The sequence below is a fragment of the Saccopteryx bilineata genome, chromosome 5 (genome assembly GCF_036850765.1).
Source record: "Saccopteryx bilineata isolate mSacBil1 chromosome 5, mSacBil1_pri_phased_curated, whole genome shotgun sequence".
Lineage (NCBI taxonomy): Eukaryota > Metazoa > Chordata > Mammalia > Chiroptera > Emballonuridae > Saccopteryx > Saccopteryx bilineata.
This window is the reverse complement of record NC_089494.1, coordinates 227,307,174-227,328,561: the sequence shown is the minus strand read 5'-3', so window position 1 is coordinate 227,328,561 and position 21,388 is coordinate 227,307,174. Positions and strand designations below refer to the sequence as shown.

At 42.2% G+C, this 21,388-nt stretch overlaps 1 protein-coding gene across 4 annotated transcripts in view; it reads left to right on the top strand.

Moving 5' to 3' along the window:
- KIT (KIT proto-oncogene, receptor tyrosine kinase) overlaps window positions 1-17,637 on the top strand; it is an 80,212-nt gene extending 62,575 nt beyond the window's left edge. The window contains exons 8-21 of one of the 4 annotated variants that reach the window (XM_066280211.1): window positions 256-370; window positions 2,357-2,538; window positions 3,904-4,010; window positions 4,105-4,231; window positions 4,494-4,598; window positions 4,719-4,829; window positions 6,024-6,174; window positions 8,060-8,148; window positions 8,654-8,781; window positions 9,830-9,952; window positions 13,246-13,357; window positions 13,463-13,562; window positions 13,889-13,994; window positions 15,358-17,637. In XM_066280211.1, the coding sequence (XP_066136308.1) occupies window positions 256-370; window positions 2,357-2,538; window positions 3,904-4,010; window positions 4,105-4,231; window positions 4,494-4,598; window positions 4,719-4,829; window positions 6,024-6,174; window positions 8,060-8,148; window positions 8,654-8,781; window positions 9,830-9,952; window positions 13,246-13,357; window positions 13,463-13,562; window positions 13,889-13,994; window positions 15,358-15,486 (1,685 nt within the window). In that variant the 3' untranslated portion in view covers window positions 15,487-17,637. Of the gene's footprint in view, window positions 1-255; window positions 371-2,356; window positions 2,551-3,903; window positions 4,011-4,104; window positions 4,232-4,493; window positions 4,599-4,718; window positions 4,830-6,023; window positions 6,175-8,056; window positions 8,149-8,653; window positions 8,782-9,829; window positions 9,953-13,245; window positions 13,358-13,462; window positions 13,563-13,888; window positions 13,995-15,357 lie in introns of all 4 variants that reach the window. The other 3 variants (XM_066280209.1, XM_066280208.1, XM_066280210.1) reach the window with 3 other exon arrangements.
- Window positions 17,638-21,388: the final 3,751 nt, after the last annotated feature.

Here is a 21,388-nt window from a genome sequence, read left to right as displayed (position 1 = left end):
AGAACAGGAGCTCAGGGAGACCCCCACCGCTGCAGGGGGCGCGCAGCCCGTGGTGGGACCGGGCAGCTTTAACTGCAGTGTGGCCTGACCCTCACGTCTCCCTCCCTGCTCCCTGCACCTTCCACTCTGCTCAGATTCTCCCCCTGAATGGCGTGTTCCCTCGGGGTCTTCTTCAGCCTCGAGAAGGTTCTGAGGACAGAGTCTCGGCGAGGTTCTCCAGCAGCCTGACGCATGGCAACTTCTCTCTCCCCACAGCGAAACCAGAGATCTTGACCCGCGAGAGGCTGGCGGACGGCATGCTCCAGTGCGTGGCGGCAGGGTTCCCAGAGCCCACCATCGATTGGTATTTCTGTCCAGGAGCTGAACAGAGGTAAGATGATTATTTTGGTTGCCACTTACCATGCACAAGGGAGGGTCTGCCGTTCAGCTGGATTTCAGCTATGTTTTCAGATCCCCCCCCCCCAAAAAAAAAGCTTTGTTTTGATGATTATCTTTTTTTCTGTCCATGTGGCTTTTGAGAGGACATAATTGCTCTATTTTCCTTGGTAGACATTAATTTTGTTTGCTGAGAAATGATTACTGAATGACTTACTTCTCTATTTTGGTGGTGATCTTTTCGGATTTATCATGCAATTTCTAGCCCGCAGGTAGATAAAGCAATTTTCCAGGACAGAGTAATCAGATTTCCATTCTATACACAGGAGGTAATGCGTGAGGGAAATGTGGCTGCAGTTATCATGGAAAAAAAATTGCCTCTGAAGTTAATTGCCAAGTTACCAAAAAATAATGATCGTGTGGTTGCAACACGCGTATGGTGTTTGTAAGCTACGTGTTTGAAAATGGTTTTCTCCTCCATTAGGTGCCCAGCCCCTGACGGAGCACATCTGGCCTTGTGCTTCCTCTCCCTGCGAACCCACACTTAAGCCTTAAATTGTCCTTTCGTATTACCTGAAGATGAAAATGGGGTCAGCATTGCCTTTTTTATCCATCAAATGGTATTTTGTGCTCAGTCTTTAAAAGCCCAGTGTAACATCACAATTGAATAGTCAGGATAATAGTAGAAATTTTATTTTTCATTGCATAGACCTTTTTATCCCAACAAGTTGGAAGAGGTTACATAGGATTGTTGTTTTCAGCCGAGTGTTAGTGGAACGCTTTCTTTGGGGAATAATAAGGATGGTTTAAGACCCCTGGAAAGTCTGCCCACAGCAGAAGCAACCCCCGTAATTACAGTGAGCCGTTCAACAAATATTTGTGTAGCGCCAGCTGTAGGCCAGATACTGGTCTGGTGAACAAAACACACCTGAGTCCCCGCTTTGTGAGTGCGTATTCTGATGGGGGGGGAGATGGACAAAGGAGGAAATAAACAACCGACGTGGGCAGATGTTAGTGCTAAGGAGGCAAATAAAGCAAAATAAGGAACAGATAACTGGTAGGCATATGGGATGGGGCAGGGAGGGATAATTGAAATACAGTCATTAGGGTCTGGCTCTACATGCAACCTGGTGGGACCACCTGTACCCCTCCCTCCATAGAAACTCCAGGTGTGGGGTCCTCACTGTTGAGGATTAGGGAATTGGCTGTGGTCATCCTTGTTGAGACGATGCTTTCTTCCTCCATATTTTTCCTTTTCAACTCTTTGTAGATCTTTTCACTGTTAGTTTATTTAAGGATATTTAAGTCATTTCTAACCATTTGACTCTTCAAGGCAGGGGTCCCCAAACTACAGCCTGCGGGCCTCATGCGGCCCCCTGAGACCATTTATCCGGCCCCCGCCGCACTTCCCGAAGGGGCACCTCTTTCATTGGTGGTCAGTGAGAGGAGCATAGTTCCCATTGAAATACTGGTCAGTTTGTTGATTTAAATTTACTTGTTCTTTATTTTAAATATTGTATTCCCGTTTTGTTTTTTTACTTTAAAATAAGATATGTGCAGTGTGCATAGGGATTTGTTCATAGTATTTTTTATAGTCCAGCCCTTCAGTGGTCTGAGGGACAGTGAACTGGTCCCCTGTGTAAAAAGTTTAGGGACCCCCTGCTCCAAGGTGTATCTTACCATCTCAATTTTATAGCTGTAGGAAGTGTCTTACGGATTTGAAGTAGCTTGTCAGAAATCAATAGAACAGGTGTTTGAGTCAGGATTCAAACCTGCACCTTGCTCCAGAGCCTCATCTCCGTCTTCTCTTCCACCGTGCTTTTCCTGCACCGTAAAATGCTCATTCGTTGTCACTCTCGGCTGTAAAAGGAGATTTCCAATTATGGTCCTCTCACTTGGTTTGAATAGAGTGCCAAACCCAGGGTGTCTGAATGATGAATTTTTCTGGAATAAGTCTGAGCTATTGTTTGCTTCCCCCTAGATGCTCCGTTCCCGTTGGGCCAGTGGATGTGCAGATACAAAACTCCTCTGTGTCACCATTTGGAAAGCTAGTGGTTCAAAGTTCCATCGCTTACAGTGCACTCAAGCACAACGGCACGGTTGAGTGTAGGGCTTACAACGATGTGGGCGAGAATTCTGCCTTTTTTAACTTTGCACTTAAAGGTAACAGCAAAGGTATATTTCTTTTTAATCCAATTTAAGGGCATGTTTAGGCTCTGCTACCATATCAGTCATGATTTTAAGTCTATTCCATCACTGGCCATGTCATATCTGGTAATATCTACTAATATCTACATTGCACTGTACTGTCATCCAACTCACTAAGTTCCATTCTGTACTGCTGTTAATAAAATGTAACCATGTACTATATATACTTTACATATATGTTTGTATGTGTGTGTGCATGGACGTGTTTTGCATATATAATGAATTGTGTGTTTCTGATTGTTTTTATTAAAAAGGGATACAGAAGGAAAATAGGGGGCTATATTTACCTTACTTCCAAACAGAACCAGAATTAGGGTCATTTAAAAATTTAAATTCCAGTCTGGCCTGTGATGGCTCAGTGGATAAAGCATCAACCTGAAATGCTGAGGTCATCAGTTTGAGACCCTAGGCTTGCCTAATCAAGGCACATACGAGAAGCAACCAATGAACAACTAGAGTGAAGCAACTATGAGTTGACACTTCTTGATCTACCCCCACTGTAAAATAAATAAATAAAATCTTGAAAAAAAAATTTAATTCCATTTAAAAAGTTACTTTAAAATAACACACTAGATCAGAAAGTTAACATTGCCTTTTATGAAGTCATGTTAGTGAGCTATTTCTTCAACATCTTTAAAACTTGATTCATGAGTGACTAGCCCTCCTAACAGAAGTTAAATGATCCTTGTGGACACATTGATGAATTGGCATGACATTAGAAGACAAAGAAACTGAGCACCTACATTCTTAAGGACCAGTTTTTGTTTTCCTGAGTTGGCAAAGATGAGTGCCAAAAGTGGTGTATTTTCAGTGTTTGAGTAATGAGGGGAAGAATCTTACATTGTTCTTCATCATAGATTTTTTTTTCTGAGGGGGCAATAAAAAGAACACTTTTAAAATGTTTTTCTCGGTTGTAGAAGAGCTTTGTGCACAATGTTGAAAATTTGGAAAATACCAGGAAGCGTAAAGAAGAAAATAGAAACTATCCATAAGGGAAATTTCTTAAAAGTTGTCAAAGGCAGGAGTTCGTTTGAAGTACGAAGTTCATTCAGATGTTCCTTTGTGTTGACAACTGGCATAAAATTATTTTTTGTGCCATAGACTTCTCAAGCTCTCTTCCACAGTAATTAGTTCAAAGTTATTTTAAAAGATTCCCTGGAATCACAAGAGTGAGGCAGTAATCCAGGCAAGCAGCTGAGATGTGCATGGCTTTGAATCTGGCCGTGGGCTGTAGGGGAGGTGAGGGGTTCGGGGTAGGAGCGTTGGGGGAAGACCCAATCCCACTGGAAGGTTGTGATTCCCGTTCCTCTTTCATTTTAGAACAAATCCATTCCCACACGCTGTTCACGCCTTTGCTGATCGGTTTTGTGATTGCAGCCGGTATGATGTGCGTTATTGTGATGATTCTTACCTACAAATACTTACAGGTAACCATTTATTTGTTCTCTGCCCTGAGTGCTCTAATGATCGAAACATTGATCATTAAAAGATAATATATCTTTTCCTTTCTCCGCCCACCAGAAACCCATGTATGAAGTACAGTGGAAGGTTGTTGAGGAGATAAATGGAAACAATTATGTGTACATAGACCCAACGCAGCTTCCGTATGATCACAAATGGGAGTTTCCCAGAAACAGGCTGAGTTTTGGTCAGTATGAAATGGGGGCTTTCCAAGGAACCTTTCTGTGTACATATAACAGTGACTTTAGAGAAGCCCAGTAGCTTCCTTTGTTTTATTCCACCTGTAACAATAAGTGTTTTCTGTCACCATCTTTGATAGATTAGGCATAAAGCACATTATAGGGAAGTGTACCCTTTTGTCCTTAATTCCTTTGTTGATGTGAAACTTACCCAATGGTCCTTGGGTCCCACCACCACCACCACTCACTCCCTCGTCTTCCTTTCTGCAGGGAAAACCTTGGGGGCTGGCGCCTTTGGGAAGGTTGTCGAGGCCACAGCTTACGGCTTAATTAAGTCGGATGCGGCCATGACTGTTGCTGTCAAGATGCTCAAACGTAAGTTTCTTCGGGCTCCTCATGTGTTCAACATCAGTTTGCCCCCAAAAGAAAAGAAATTATTATTATTATTATTATTATTATTATTATTTTGCTAAAAGACAATGTTTTTAATTTTAGCGAGTGCCCATTTAACAGAACGGGAAGCCCTAATGTCTGAACTCAAAGTCTTGAGCTACCTCGGTAATCACATGAATATTGTAAATCTTCTCGGCGCGTGCACCGTTGGAGGTAAAGCCATGACCAACTCACCGTTTATCATCTGTCAAATGATCAGAAGGGGGTGATTTTGATATGATTTTGATTGTGCTTGATTATAAGTTCCTTGCAAGATTTTTACCCAGGTTATTGTTACTTCTTGCTGGATCTCTCCCCCCCTCCCCCACCAACCACCACAAATTACTGTACTGAAGAATGTATATTTTATCATCATGGGGTGGGACAGCCCAGGACATACCTTAGTTACCGTCCTGTGTGTCTCATCAACAACATTGACCTCTTAAATAACTCAAGAACGTCTCATTGCATCTAGAAAGCTTTTCTTTTTATTTCTCAGGCTTTAGATTTTTCTGGATCATATTTAGTCATAAAAGGGTTAATGTTCATTTGCATACCGTAATTTAAAATAGGCCTTTAAGCCTACCAGCTCTCTCAATATACACCAAATGAGGCAAACACTTCGCTTTTGTTAAAAATAAATTTCCAATTCGGAAGCATCAGTTGAGCCTCCCATCAGGAATTTCATTTTGGTATAAAAGAACAAAGCTGTGTGGAAAGAGCTGTTCCTTGAGATCTGGAGAGCACCATGGTCAAGTTGACAACTTTATATAATTTCTTAAAACAGTCCCCGTAAACGTTGCTTCCCCACATCATGAATTGTGCATGAGAAATTTCTGCCCGAGTTAATTAGTTGCCTGTTAACTTTCGGAGCTGCAGTTTTAGGCATTCACAACACCACAGAAATGTTCGACTTAGTGCTCAAGTGATGACCTGTCATTTCAGGTTTGCACCCATTTTCTCATGGGTCTCAGCTGGCTTTTCCGTGCGTCTGGCTTTCCTATTACACTGCAGTATGTGCCATCATTTCCATAATAATGTTCCCAGGGGGGCACGAGCCCTCTGTGTCAGCAGAAGGGCATCAAAGGGTTCATGTAGGAACTTTGATGAGAGTATAGCCAGCAGACAACCCCGCCCCTAACCACTCAGAAATTTAGGTAAAAAATGGACTTTTGCTCATTTAGTTTTACATATGTGATGCTGCTTTTTGATAAGCAGTGTTAATAGATAGGATTGTGTTGACACTCAGCATGTTCCTCTGTTGAAACTGAATGTTACTGGCCCTGATCACCCTGGGGTGTTTTTATGGGAGGCAGCGTTTGTCTCTGTATCTCAACTTTTTCTTACCTTTTTTTTATATGCTTGTAGGGCCCACCCTGGTCATTACAGAATACTGTTGCTATGGTGATCTTTTGAATTTTTTGAGGAGAAAACGCGATTCATTTATTTGCTCAAAGCAGGAAGATCACGCAGAAGCGGCACTTTATAAGAACCTTCTGCATTCAAAGGAGTCTTCATGGTAAGATTGATTTACATAAATAGTCAGCTGTTGACAGGCAGTTCTGGGGTCATAAGGGTTTGCAATCAAGGCTGATTCTTTAAAAAAAATGAACTGAGCTACTTGGAGGTGCAAAATCAGAATTATTAAATCATTTAAATGTGATTAACAGTTTACAAAGTTCAAATAACGTTTTTAAAGACTCAGGTAGTATTAAACTTAGATTTTTGCTAGTATTTTTTTTAATGCATCCTAAGTTTTTTCCTAAGCTTTTGTTCTGTTCGGCTGAATGAACTCTATACCTGTTTCTCTTATCATGGTCCTATTCTTGCATGTCATTCCATTTATACTGTGGAGCTCGCTACTCGGTGCATCTTCACAGTGAGACACTGTTTATACGGAAAACGCAGAAGCTTGTCAAGTTGTCGCAGTACATTCCTTTAAAACCTTGAATAGAATGGCAGAAAGCTCTGAACATAACCCTGCGTGTAGGTTTCTCACTGTCTACCTCTAAGTTATTTCTATGTACCATCCCTTTTTTAAAATGACTCATTATGCTATAAAAAGGCACAACTACTGTAGCACATTTAAAGAAATTCTGTGCCTTATTTTCATCTCTTTCATCATTGTGATAACCTTCTGAATTTAAATGATGTATAAGGAGTTGCAAGTTCTCCTTGAGGAGAGTTAGTATGGCTCACAACCAGAATGGCACCCCTCTTTGCCCGGCCTTGCCTCCTTTGTCCATGTGTTGTTCAGATCCACCATTAAAGATTTCCTAGGTTCACTCAGCCCAACAGAAAACATCCTTCTCATGCCCAGCCTTTTATGTTCCTGCAGTTGTGTGGTGGATTTCTCCTCTCCTTCTTATTCACCGTATCCCCAACATTTTGAGATGGCAAGACTTTGTCTTCTAATCTCTTAACTCCAGGCCCTTACGGAGACCTCAGTAAATGTTACTGATGGGCAGTGACCCCTTTAAAGCCCCCCCCTTTTTTCTATATCTCTGACTAAAGTTTTAAACCCCAAGTGAAGCTTTTTAGTTAATTTGTCTTTATCCTATAAACTGGAGTCCTGTCAAGCAGTAGCAAAACATAATACCGACCACCTTTTGTTAGTTTCTCCAGAGCATATGCTCATATGTGAATAAATGAGCCACTCTGCCTTCTTTCTAAAGCCTGGGTCTCACGTATATATTTTTAAGTTTCTGAAATAATGGCCTAAATCGTTCGGTCCTGTGTGGTGGTGTTCTTTGTGCTTTGGGATCCCATATGGGATTGGAACCATCCGCACACTCTGAAAGAGAGAGTTGTCATGGTGTTTCTATGCTAATCACAGGCAGGAAGTACTAGAAATCTTGAAGGCTCTCCAGCCAAATGTTGCAGATTCAAGAGGTCCAGATGGTTCAGAAAATCATCCAAATTATTGGTGTTTATCTGAACCAAACTTGTTTTTTTTTTAAACCTTCTTCCATCAGTCGCTATATGTTAATGATCTCTGTCTTCTCCCCCATAACACATCTCAGAAACTCTGGTTTTTTGTCTCTTTTTTCTTGTCTCTTGGGACTAATTTAGAGTTTGAAATAATGTGGGATCATGCTTGTTGGCTCTGTTTCCCATTAAATCTCTCATGTCAAGAGATGGGAAATTTCTAACCTAAGTCCCATCTATGATTGAACACAAAAACAAGCCATCTAGTTCCTGGGGATTGGACCCTAATGTTGAGTGTTAAAAAAATATATATCTCTTATTGAACAAAATTTTCTTTATCAAACTTGGTAATGTATTTTTTTTTAATAAAATCAACCTATTATGTAAAAAGGGGTGGGGCGGTAGACCCTGGGTGCTCCCCTCATTTCCCATTTTATTCAATCATGATTTGATGGATGTTTTTCCTCTCCCAGTAGTGATAGTACGAATGAGTACATGGACATGAAACCTGGAGTTTCTTATGTTGTACCAACCAAGGCAGACAAAAGGAGATCAGCAAGAATAGGTGGGTATCTGTCAAGGAGTGAAATCAACTTCATTTACGGGGGACTTATCAGACCACTATGGAGTAGAACACCGCTCCTCCTAGTGACCGGGTCTCGTTTCCGGTAGGGTCCATCGCAGTGCCAAGTAGCGGCCAGTGGCAGTGAAGAGGGTGTTTAGGGTTACTGTATCTGAGCATCTTATTGCATCTATGAAAATATATGCATATCAAGTATATATTTGACAGCAAAATATATCAAATATATATTTTGTATATCAAAAAAATCTGAGATTTTTGTATTAATCCACCATCCTTCTCCCCTAAAGATTTTGTAACTAAACCTAGCCCAGGATTGTGAATATTCCTTTGTGATTCAACATCTACTTGTCCTCAACCCTGGAGAGGTCTTGGGCCTGCACGTTCACATCAGTCATTCGTTACCAGCCTCTGATGGCGGTGTGGTCACTGTCTTTTGTCTTCCTCGCTGTTAAGGTTTTAATTGCTGAGAAAATCCTTCTCTCGGCAGGCTCGTACATAGAAAGAGATGTGACTCCTGCCATCATGGAAGATGACGAGTTGGCCCTGGACCTGGAAGACTTGTTGAGCTTCTCTTACCAGGTGGCAAAGGGCATGGCTTTCCTGGCCTCAAAGAATGTAAGTGGCAGTGATTCTTTTTCAGGAGGGTCCTTTTATCTAGAATGAAGCACTTTAGAGCCATAGTTAGAATGCAGAGTGTCATTTTGAAGTGCGGGTAACCAAAAACAGAGGAAACTTAGTTTCTTTATGTTCCAACTGCTGTCTTTTTGGAATCCCTGTTCTCATTTATAAGCTTTAAAGTGCAATCCTGTCTAAATGAGCTTTCGATGAATGTTTTTATATGCAGTGAATTCATTTAAACCTTTTGGCTTTTAAGATTTGGAAGCTGTCCTTAGAAAAGAGGTAATTATTTTATCAGCAAGAGGAAGAGGTCTGTCCTGTAGCCGCAGTGCTTGCTGAGGCATAGCCTGAGTTTTGTTGAAGTTAGACTGCTAATATTGCATGTGTGGTTTATAAAGTGTTGCAGGAACAGGGATGAGAGAGAATAATAAGCATTTGGGAGAAGGATGGGGATCAGGAGAGAATGATGGAACCAAAACCAGGAACATGGTCTTTGGAAGGGTGAGCGGAATTCCTTGAGAAGTGGGATGGTCAGAAAAGGATAAGGTCACAGAATCAACTCTTATGTGTCATTAGTGACATTTCCAAACAATTACCAAACTAAGAGAGGATATAGGATGGCTGAAATAAAGAGCCTCTTTCCTGTGTCCTAGAGAGATGTCAATTGGAGTTGCAAAGACATTTTAGGAACTCTATAAAAGGACATTCACAGAGAACCATGCAGAATGAGTTTTCAGTGTAAAAAACGGCACAACTATTTAACGTATTTTCCTGTGAATTAAATTAGTCCCAAGAAAGCATTTATTCAAGTTGGTTTTGGAAAGTGATTATAGTAATTAAGGTTCTAATGACGTGAAACACAAATTTTGAGCATCATTCAAGGCATAATTTAGATACTGATTTTTGGTGCACTGAATAGTTTAAATGTAAAGCAAAAGTATTAGATTTGTGTAACATAAGCAACACTATATTATTAAACATAGTGTTCACTCTCTAGAAGTTTTTTAAAAATTTAAATGGCTTTCTCCTCCCTCTCTCCTGTTAGTGTATTCACAGAGACTTGGCAGCCAGAAATATCCTCCTTACTCATGGTCGAATCACAAAGATATGTGATTTTGGTCTAGCCAGAGACATCAAGAATGATTCTAATTATGTGGTCAAAGGAAACGTGAGTACCTGCTCTCTGCTTGACAGTCAAATGACGGATTTTAGTTTCAAGTTTTTATAAGAATTGGAGTTTTTTTGTTGTTGTTGTTGTTATGATTTTTAGAATGCAATCCTACCTTTGAGATATCATGCATTTTGGCAGTCAAATGAAGTGTACTTCAGCAAAATTTACATGGTATGCTGAACATCACTACAACTAATATTCCAATAATAGAATTCCTAATTCTAATTGTGTAATTATGGGGCATGTGAAGGAAACAGAAATAGCCTTAATTTTCATTATAGCCTGAGAATAGCAATGAACTTGATTCTGCTCCCATGAAACAAACATGGACCTGAAGGTCACAGCAGGAGAATTTTATTTTGAAATTGACATGCCATGTGAAAAAGATTAAAATCTAAGGTAATGTCCAGAATTAGGTATAGAGAATGTTGGATCTTACAACTAATCGAGAGCTTCTTAAATAGGCTGCTGAGTTATAATTGGTTTATAGAATATAGTGATTTTATTTCAAAGAGCTTTATTTCATTGTATCATAAACCCTTGGCATTAGAATGCAGTGTTTTGTTATTTTAAGAGTCGCAGTGTATTCTAGTGATGTTTGTCTGAGATAATATGAGTTGGTGAGACTGAAACCATAGTCCACGATTTCCAGAGCAGATCTCATTGGTACGGGAAGAAGGCAGGTGATCCTGTAGATATATTCGGCTACATCTATTTTCCCAGGCCTGTTTCTATAGTCCAGATTTATTCATGGAAGTAGCTATGTATGTCCCCTCTGATAAGGTAATATTTTGTCCTTCATCACTGTGGCATCTCTGTGGGTTGGTTGTATTTGACTTAGGTTTGTAGAAGCATTGCCAAGTTTACCTCCTAATCAAAGGGTGTATTTCTAATAAACCTCCTCTGAGGCTAGATTTCATCATTAGGAGCATTAGTAAAAGCATGTTCTCGCCATCCTGGTGCGATGTTGGAAGGAAGGATGTAAGGTGGTTCTCTGTCTAGGCCTCTGAATAGTGACCAGAGGAAGAAGTAGTCATTCACCAGGTTCCAGTCTGGCTTCATCATTTAGTGGCTGTGTAGTATTTGGCAAGACTTATCCAACACTTCTGGGTGTTGCTTTTTCTTCTCTTGGGAATAATGCTGTCAGCTGTCTCAAAGTTGTTACGAGGATTAAACCAGCTATGTGTATATAAAGTGCTTAGCATAGAGCCAGGCACATTGTGGCTAGTACTTATATGGCACTTATTATTCTGACTTCTTATAGCTGTCTTATTTGAAATATTCATAAATAATCATGACAGTGGTCATGCTGCAGTTTCTTAATAGCTTGTTATTATTTAGTGACCTTAGTTGGAATTAACAAGAATAGGTTAGTTCCTCCCAGGCTTCCTTCCATATTGTGGACTCCAGCTCAAGTTAAGTTGAACCAACCAATCACAGATGCCACTTTCACCAGGCTACTGAGTAAGAAAAATCTATGGACAAGTTAAGAGAAAGGAAACTCATATAGCATGTTAATTCCCCAAAATTTACATCCCTGTCATCTGTGATTTCCTTGTTGTATCCGTTTCCCTGGGTCAGTCTCTCCATTTTTCCTGGGTTTTTAGTCATTTTTATGCCATAGTCCCTTTCTTCGTCTGGCAAACCTGATGGATCTTTTGTCCTAACACTGTTTCAAATGCACCAAATAAGTACAATAACAAAATAAAAGCAGTTAAATTGAAATACAGTTATCAAAATGTTAAAACGTAAATTTGTGATATGACAATACATGTACTTTGTTACACAGAATAACATATGATAGCTGTGAGTGTAAAAACTACCGTCATTTCAAAGTGGTGATGCATGTGAACACTGTACCCTGATGAAGAGTTCTGGGATTACTGTTGGTGACAGCCACACGCACTGCTCGGACTGCTGTGCCTTATTGCCTCCATTCATAATTTAAGGAAATAACTGAACTTCATTTAGAAGTTAGTGTAAACAAAAATACAATTTCTTCCCTTCTAAATTCACAGGCACTTGAATTCAAGACACCTATAGATTTCAGGTTAAGAGCCCCTATAGGAACTTCACCACAACATTTTGGGGGCAGAGGGAATATTGAGAGGATTTTTTTTTCCCCCTTATGGACTTAAAATAACTCTTAAGACTGGAAAAAAAATTGTCATCTTAGTTTTCAGTCCTAAATGGATTAAGAGAAGGATGGGTTTAGTTTTCTATGGTAGATTAAGAGGAATAGTTATGGAAAGTTTGACTCAAGTTTTAGCAGAAAAGGGTTCAGGGTTTGAAATTCAGCTGTAGAATTTAAGCCTTCGATCTGCCAGTCACCTCCTTGGAGTAGTCATAACCATCGGAAACCACTGTCTGTTGACTGCTTGCTCAAGCGAGACCGTTTTTCAGGTATGAACGAGTCGGGCAGGACTGTGCTAAGCATGTGGAGTCCCATTATCTCCTTTAACCCACAAAGCAACTTAGGAGATTGAAAGTATTGTTTTTGTTTCACAGAAGATACAGAGGCTTAATTACAGATTTGTAAGTGACTTTCCCAATGTATTAATTAGGGATCATTTGGGTTACATATGATAGAAAACCCAGAAGAAAAAAAAAAGAAGTATAGGAGTAGCAGGCCAGGCCTGTTACAGAGGCTCCACGAAGCACTCGGGGACCAAACCTTTCTGCTCTCCCTGGATTTTTTGCTGTCCCTGGGTGCAGCCCTAATCTTCATGGTCCAAGATGGCCACTATTAGCTACACACCAATCCAGAAAGCAGGATGGAGGAAAGGACCAAAACAGGGCAAAGGGCACAGGCCAACCCTCTTTAAAGAGGTTTTCCTAAAGCTTCCAGACAACACTCGTAACTTACTGGCCAAAACGGAGTCACATGACTATACCTCGATGCAGAGGAGCTGGGACATGCAGTCCTTATTGTGGGGAGCCGTGTTTGTAGAATTTAGACAAAAGGGGGAAACAGGTTCAGTGGTAAGTAACGAGTCTGTCTCTCAGAGCCAGTGGCATAGTCAGTGATGCCTGTGGCCTTAACCACTGTGCTGGGCCGAAGTGACTCAGTGTTCCCATCTTGAAAATAGGGACGGTATACCTGGGAGCCTCCTATTTCGGAGGTGGTTGGGGCTCATCTGAAGTCATACAGATAAAAGGCTTTCGTGAGAGGGTGGTCAGTTCTCATCCCCCCCGCCCTCCAGCAGGGGCAGCATCTATATGAATATTCCCTATTCAATTTTTGGAACTTCTTAATTACCATTGCTGAGTCTGCTGTGCTTCCCTTACAGGCTCGGCTCCCGGTGAAGTGGATGGCCCCCGAAAGCATTTTCAACTGTGTGTACACATTTGAAAGTGATGTCTGGTCCTATGGGATTTTCCTGTGGGAGCTGTTCTCTTTAGGTAAGACGATCCTTGCCAAAGGCACCTTCATAGGCTCAGAGCATCTTCTTAAGGTTTTCCTCAATGTCCTGCTTCCCTCTGATTTGCACACTCTTTGTGCCTCAGGAAGCAGCCCCTACCCGGGAATGCCAGTCGATTCGAAGTTCTACAAGATGATCAAGGAAGGTTTCCGAATGCTGAGCCCTGAGCACGCACCTGCTGAAATGTAAGGGCCAAGATGCTTTCCTTCAGATGAACGTTTCCCCTTTTATTTTTATTTTTAAAGACAGAAACCCAGATGTTGAGGGTTTTCAAGTAGGCCAGTTTGAAATGTCACTTAGTTCCTGTTTGGGACCCCTTGATCAGATGTCATTTCTGGAGCTTATTTTTATAGTCTCTGGTCCTGAAATACAGGCAGTTTGGGCAGCATTTCATACGTAGAGTGCCATTCAGTGTGTCCAGCCGTGGAATTCGTTTTGAAATTGCATGGCATGCACCTGGACACAGGGGAAGGGCGTTGAGGAGTGATGGTCAGTGGCCCTCGTTTTGCAGGTATGACATCATGAAGACTTGCTGGGATGCCGATCCCCTAAAAAGGCCAACATTCAAGCAGATCGTTCAGCTGATTGAGAAGCAGATTTCAGAGAGCAGCAACCATGTGAGTACGCTCTGGCTGGGCCCAGGACTGAAACCCTGGGCCCTGGTTTGTCCTCTTTCTCAGGCTCTGGGGGGGTGAGGACTCCTCTCCAAATCCCTTCTCACCTTGGCTTAGGCTGTAAATTGGACTTGGGGTAGGAAAGTAAAGCAAAGGAGACAAATTCTTCCTGCTCTCCCCTCTTCGGAGCCAAAGAAGGCTGTGAGATGAGGAGGGAATGAGAGGGGAGGGCTTTCCACTCGGAAGTGTGGCAGTAGAGGTTTTCCTAAGGATTTGCCCTGTTTCCTCCCCCACCCCAAATGCGGGTCATGGGGTCTGCGTGGCTCTCTCTATCACATGTCAGGGCCGGTCAGCCTTTGGAGGGTTGGGGTCATATGAACTAGAATAGAAGCAGAGAAAAGATAGCTTGTTACTGCCGGGAAATAAGCCTTCTGCTCAAACAAGCATAGCCAGAAAATGGCAGAGAGCTGTCCTGCCCAGAAGCCATGCAGAATGAAGAGTTGTTTGAAGTTGGGAGATCCCTCCTAGTCATTTGGGGAGGGAGGATTTCAAAACCCAAATCAATTATTTCTTCTGCTTTTAAGGAAGATAATGACCCTTCCTTTGACTCGGGTTGTTGTAAGCTGATTTTGTTCTGGACTGAGTGCTTGGCACTGTCTGTCCTTTCCTGAGTGCCTCCCTGGTGCTTCTGGGTTGAAGCTTGTTCTTTGGGGTGTCAAAGGATATTTCAGTGTACTGTATTCCCCCATGTATAAGACACACTGTTTCGAAAAATTTGGTGTCTAAAAACTGGGTGCATCTTATACAGTGGTTATAGATTTTTTTACTGTATTTCCTGCTTTTTTGCATTTGTTTTAGCACTCATCATTGTAGATGAATAAAACTTGAGTTCAATAACTTTATGTAATTTTTTGTGTGTGTCAAATTTCAGGCCCTAAAATTAAGGTGCATCTTATACATGGGGAAATACGGTAAACAAGCGTTTTCTACCCAAGTGCTTGAGTCTCAGTGGAAGACCCTAGAAGGGGCACCAATTTCTCCACAGATTACATCACCTGCTGGGTTGTAGTTAGCTGCCTTCATCTATAAACCTTTTAGGTAGGTTAGATAATGCCTGTCCCAGCAGAAAAGCTCATTTTTTTTGCCATCACTTCCTGCATAATCAGGCCTTGGGGAAAATGAAGGAGTAGAACAAAACTTGCATTTTCTTTGTTACTAATGATCTGCTTTGGGGCTGTGAACGTCTGTAAACTCTCTCCGTGTAAGAACCTCACATTAGTTGCAATTCTGAAGCTGCAAACTTGCCCCTTCATCACTGTGTTCCTTGTGGGGACTTGCATATTGACTGCGGACTTGTCTTCCTCAGATTTATTCCAACTTAGCAAACTGGAGCCCCAACCAGGAGAACATCGTGGTGGACCACTCTGTGCGGATCAATTCTGTGGGCAGCAGCGCCTCGTCCACCCAGCCTCTGCTTGTTCACGAAGACGTCTGAGGCGGAACGCGTGGCGGGGTCTCCCCGGCACCGTGGTCCCCATTCTTCTGCTTTCTACAACTCTTCTGTTCGACTTGCATCCTACTCAGGAGAATGGACACCCCACCGTAATCCTGTCTTTATGAGCACACTTTAGTGGCCGATGATTTTTGTCATCAGCCCCCCCATCCCCTTGCCAGGGTTCAAACTGCATATATTCCCAGTAGCAGAGCAGCTCCCATTAACCAAAAGAATTCTAAGTTGGAGAAAGAGAGGGTGGGATGGGCTTTCGACACCTTGAGTCCTTTTCTGAGCCTTCTCTGAGCCTTCTCTAATTTCTGTTTGAAAAATACGGTTGATAGTTTGTTTGAACAACTAGCAGTAGCCACCTTCGGCCCTCGTAACCCATCCATAATGATATGATGGTGCAGCACAATTAGAAGCTGAAACCTTAAGCCCTCGATGTGGAAAACAGCATTATTAGGACAAAGGTCAGAAGTCTATGAATATCTGGGCTTAAAAAAAATCTTCCATTTCATGCTGGGAATGAGACGTAGACCATGCAAAAAATGCCCCCTGAGCATGAATAAAGACTTGCTGCTGAGTGTGAGCCTTTGTGCTACTGACCTGCTTCCTGAGCAGAGTCTGCTGTCCGCGAGCTGAGCCGGAGGGAGGGCCTCGCGGCCTGCGTCTGTATATACCCGTCCTGCAAGTGTCCGCGTTCCTCTATCGGAGGGGGACACCCACGAGGGGTCGTTTCTGGATGTACCTCTGGCTCAAGTCTGCTGTTTGTAGGAATAGAAAGAGCCAGGTGAGTTGGAAGGACACAATTAGTGCTTTTTTTTTTAAAAAGAAAGAAATAAACTTAATTGTTAAGCACAATCTTAACAAAAATCTCTTGTAGCCGATGCCCTTGCTCTGTAGATTCTCCAGAACAAGCCTACTAGCTTCAGAATGGCATTGTGCTCGACAGAGTTGATGCCCTTTGAGAACGATTTACTGCATGACTCCGGCAGGAGTGAGGAAACAGTGCTGTCTTCGTTTGGATGCTTCTGTAGCAGGAAATAAAATTTAGATTCAGCCTCCTTTTGCAGGCATGTCCTGGATGCCGGGCCAGTATCTATCTAAGTGTGTGTGCGTGCGTGCGTGCGCGTGGATGCTTGTAGACATATCTTTTGAGGGGTATTCTTGCTCTGAGCCCAAGATGGTCCTTCAGTACCCAAGAAGTAGCTTGGCTTTCCTTGTCCATACTGCTCGTCACTTCCTTCACCCCGCCGTCCTGAGAAGCTTACCAAGAGCTTGTGTAGCGGCATATAGGAAGCAGAGTGCCTAAGTACCTATTTATTTGCAATTCATCTGCACTTAAGGTACTCTGTTATTTATACTCAGCATACTGTACTCGTTCCTTTACACCTTATAAATGCTACTCTCCCACTGAGACGTATTTATGTTTTTACCCTTTAGGTTGTAGCCTGAATATTATTAAGAGTTTACTTACTTTTTCATCACTGCCTGACTTTAAGAGGTCCATGTGGTACATGGCAAGGTTTGCGTGTGGTCTTGCAAGATTCAGGTATGCTGCCTCCACAGTTTTCCCCTCCTCGGTCCCTTAGATGACACGTAGAGAACTGTGGCCATTTATCTGGAAGTAATCGTTTGCACTGGAGTTCTTTGCTCTCGCACCTTTCCAAAGGTAACAGGTTTTGAGGGGTTTTGTTGTCAACATAAGAGGTTGTTGCTGTTTGCCATACTTTGACAATTTCCTTTGAGTTTCGTTTGACTCTGATTAGGGTAAGAGAAGTGGTTGTTAACTGTAGATGTCTAGGTACTTCTGGGGCACTTCACTGAGAGTTTTGTCATGGATATTCTTGAAAGTTTATATTTTTATAATTTTTTTTTTACATCAAATGTTTCTTTGCAGTGGCTTTAATGTTTGAAATTATTTTGTGGCTTTTTTTTTGTAAATATTGAAATGTAGCAATAATGTCTTTTGAATATCCCTGAGCCCATGAGCCCTTCAAAATATTTTTTATATATACAGTAACTTTATGTGTACATATGTAAGCAGTGCAAGTTTAAAGGATGTTGATGTTCCATGTGTTTTTTTCCTATGTTGTCCAATTGTTGACAGTTCTGAAGAATTCTAATAAAAATGTAAATATATAAATCAAATGGATTGTTTTTGTTATTTCAAGCTTTGTAAAACTAAACATTAAAGTGGTAAGGAGCATTCACCTTGACATCAGGAGATTCTGTACCTAGTGTTCATAAAATCTCTTCAAAACTCATATCACTAGGATTTACATAATTGAAAATTCAGCCCTGGTCATATAGCTCAATAGAACATCATCCCAAAGAATAGAAGTTACTGGGGATCAAACCCAGTAAGGGCACATGTGGAAACAGATTGATGTTCTTTTTTTTCTCCCTCCCTTTCTCTCTAAAATAGATAAATAAAATACTTTAAAAAATACAACAAACATTTATTAAGAATTTAATATATGCTGTACCTGTATTCCTTTTTTTTCTTTCTTTTTTTTTGCGAGAGAGAGAGAGAAAGGGAGAGAGGGTGGAGGAGAGAAAGAGAAAGAAGCATCAGCTCATTCCACTTAGTTGTTCACCCATTGATTGCTTCTCATGCTGCATGTCCTGACCAGGGCTCAAATCAGAGACCTCAGGGTCAAGCTGATGCCCTCAGTATCAATCTGGTGACCTTGACACTCCAGGACGACACTCTTATCAACTGCACCATCGGCCAGAGCTGTATTTTCTTATCCTAACAATTCATTGTCTCCATTTAAATTGAAAAATAAATACAGAAAATATTCTGAGAATTCTACACATTACAATGATTATTATTAGGTTGACTCCTGTGGAATGACTTTTTGTGGGCAAAACAATGGTCAAATAGCAGCAGTTTTATGTGGTTCCATCTAATACAGTACAAGAGATTGTCTAAAAACGTGTACAGTCAAGTAATTCTCAGGGTTGACGGGAGGAATTTCCTAAGTGGTTTGTATTCTTGTTGGCTCAGGTTTTGAAGAGAAGTTAGTTCATCTGGAGATGTTCATGCTCTGCTTTTTCAATCCTTACATTTACTTGCTTCTAGAACTGAGTGAAGTTCTGTCACTTGCTTGGAGGGAGGTGACTTGAGCTTTTTAGTTTGGTGCTGTCTTATAGCTGGAGCATCCTTTGTGATCGGGAGGTGCTGTCCGGACCAGCGGGTCTTACACAAAGCCCTCCGATTCTTCCAGCCTGGAACAGGACCATCCTGAGCCAGGTGATCTTATTAAGGATGTGTTAGGCGCACAGTGCACCATCAGTCTTGATTTCCTTTATTGATGTGGTATCCACACCTGCCGCAGTATCTCCCGAAAGGAAAGGGGTGGGTCAAAGGTGACCTGTCATGCCAAGGAATCGTTTTAAAATCAGGGAATTGTGTGGCCAGGAACACATCAATCATCAGTGAAAAATGAACCCACATTTCAGTCAGGAGATTTTCATTATTTCAGACAGGAATGAATGCTAATGGTCTGCGAAGCAAGTCATTTCTGAATGTTTTCAATGCCATTTGGACTTTTCCGTGTGTGAAATCTTGAGTAAGAAGCAGTCAAAGGCCTCGGTGTTACTAGTCTACAGTTTACTGGCTCGACCTCTAATAGCCAAGTGTAGTATCGAGTGCTTGGTGTCCAGGCTCAAACTGGGTTCCATGTTTTTTTTGCCAGCACTGTGTCTGCCACTTGCTGCTGTGTGACGCTGAGGAAATGAGCTTTTCCAATCTCAGTTCCCATGAGAGTAGTATCTTTGTCTACTTTGATATACTGATATAAATCTGTCAAGACCACCCCTCTTTGTATGCCTAATACATTAATAGTGCTCTAAAACGGTAAATTTATTTTATTTTATTTTTATATTTTTGCGTGAGAGAGGGACAGGTTGGGACAGACAGGAAGGGATGAGAAGCATCAATTCTTTGTTGCGGACCCTTAGTTAGTTGTTCATTGATTGTTTTCTCATATGTGCCTTGAAGGTGGGGAAGCTACAGCAGAGCAAGTGACCCCTTGCTCAAGCTGGCGAACTCAGGGTTTTGAACCTGGGTCCTCTGCGTCCCAGGCCGATGCTCTCTCCACTGCACCACCACCTGGTCAGGCTAAAAATGGTAACTTTGTCATGGCTAATTAGTCTTATTGGGAAGGAGGAAGATGCCAGCATAACTCAGTTGTTACCCTGCAAAGAATTACACAGTCAAAATTTTGCTTTTTTTTTTTCTCTTAAATGCCGTATCATTGTACTAGTTTGCTATGAAACTTGACTCCATTATAGAGATTTCTGTATTTTATTAAAATCCTAGAGATTTAAGGCTCTAGTCCCAGCCTTCCTTCTGGGCTTTTTTCCCATTACCACTGGATCTCCCGTGAATATGTCCCACTCTTCTGATTCTGTCCTTAGACTTCCTAGTGTCTGTTCTCTCCCAACCATTACCACTGGATCTCCCGTGAATATGTCCCACTCTTCTGATTCTGTCCTTAGACTTCCTAGTGTCTGTTCTCTCCCAACAGCCCCCCCCCCCCCTTTGTAGACCACTCGGAAGTTGTCTCTGAGTTCCCATGGTACTCCATATATTAACTGCTCTGACCATCTATTCTGCCTCGTGCTGTCATTATTTGGGTTCTGGTCTTATCTCCTCCTCACCCCATTACATCCAGACTTAAACATCAATCAACATAAAATACCTATATGTTCTAGAATCATTGGTCTCATTTACTTGTTAAAATATTTAATTATCCAGAAACCCAGAGGTTAAATTGCCCTGCTGTTATTAGAGATTACGACTTGCTCAAGGTCACTTAGTAATCCATGGAGGCAGAATCCGAATCCAGGCCTGAGTCTTCAGGATGGCGAATGCCTGGTCTTCCTTCCCCCACTGGCATCTCCACCCCCTCGTCCTGGCGGGCCTCCCTCCTCTCTCATAGCACTCTGTCCCAGGGAACCCAGGTGCCTTAGAAATCAAAACCTTCATGAAATCCAGATAAATCAACTGGAGCTAGTCTAAAGACAGACTTACCTGTCACCTTCAAATGATTACCAAGTTTCAAGTTTCTTGAGGCACAGGTGTTCTCCACCACAGACACTCCTGAGGCCACTAGCTCAGTGCCTCATCCTAGTTAATTAATACACTTCTAGTGAATAATTAAACATTCCATCAGCATGGAGGACGGGAAAACCATCTGGGAGGAAATGGGTCCAGAAAAAGACAGGAAATAGAGGAAAACACAGCTTTCCCCCCATAGTGGGACTAGGAAGGCAGCTTCGTTTTTAGGGTGAGGCTTTGGGGAGAAGGGAAAGGGGAAGTAGGAAGGTTCTCTGGGCAGCCTTATCGAGGCCCGCGCAGGTGCTCTGTGGGAAGAAGGAGAAGTAAAGGCGGACTTGGGTGCATGGGCAAGGGCGGAGAGAAGGGGAAAGTGGCAGAAATTCTCTTCCTTATTCAGGTGGGGCAGGTGTCAAAGGTCCCTGGGCTAGAGGCCCAGAAACTTCAAGAAGACTGAGCCGTCCCCTTGACCCCGGGAGAGGGCCATCGGGGCCAGTGTCTCCAGATGCCCCCCAGGAGAGGTCTTGGGGCCAGCTGGGCTCTCAGGAAGCACCAGCTGGGCAGCCTTCCTCTGAGTTAATTTTTGTGAAGGAAAGTGTGGCAGTTGGCGGCAGCCATAGTGAAGACCACAAACTGGGTAGCTTAGAAACAGATTTATCGTCTCACAGTTCTGGAGGCCAGAAGTCCGAGATCAGGGCGTTGGCAGAGCTGGTGCCTTCTGAGGGTTGTGAGAGAGTCTCTTTTGCATCTCCTATTTTCTAAATGGTTTTCTGTAATCTAGGGCATTCTTTGGCTTATAGGTTTTTGCCTTCTTCACATGGTGTACTTCCTCAG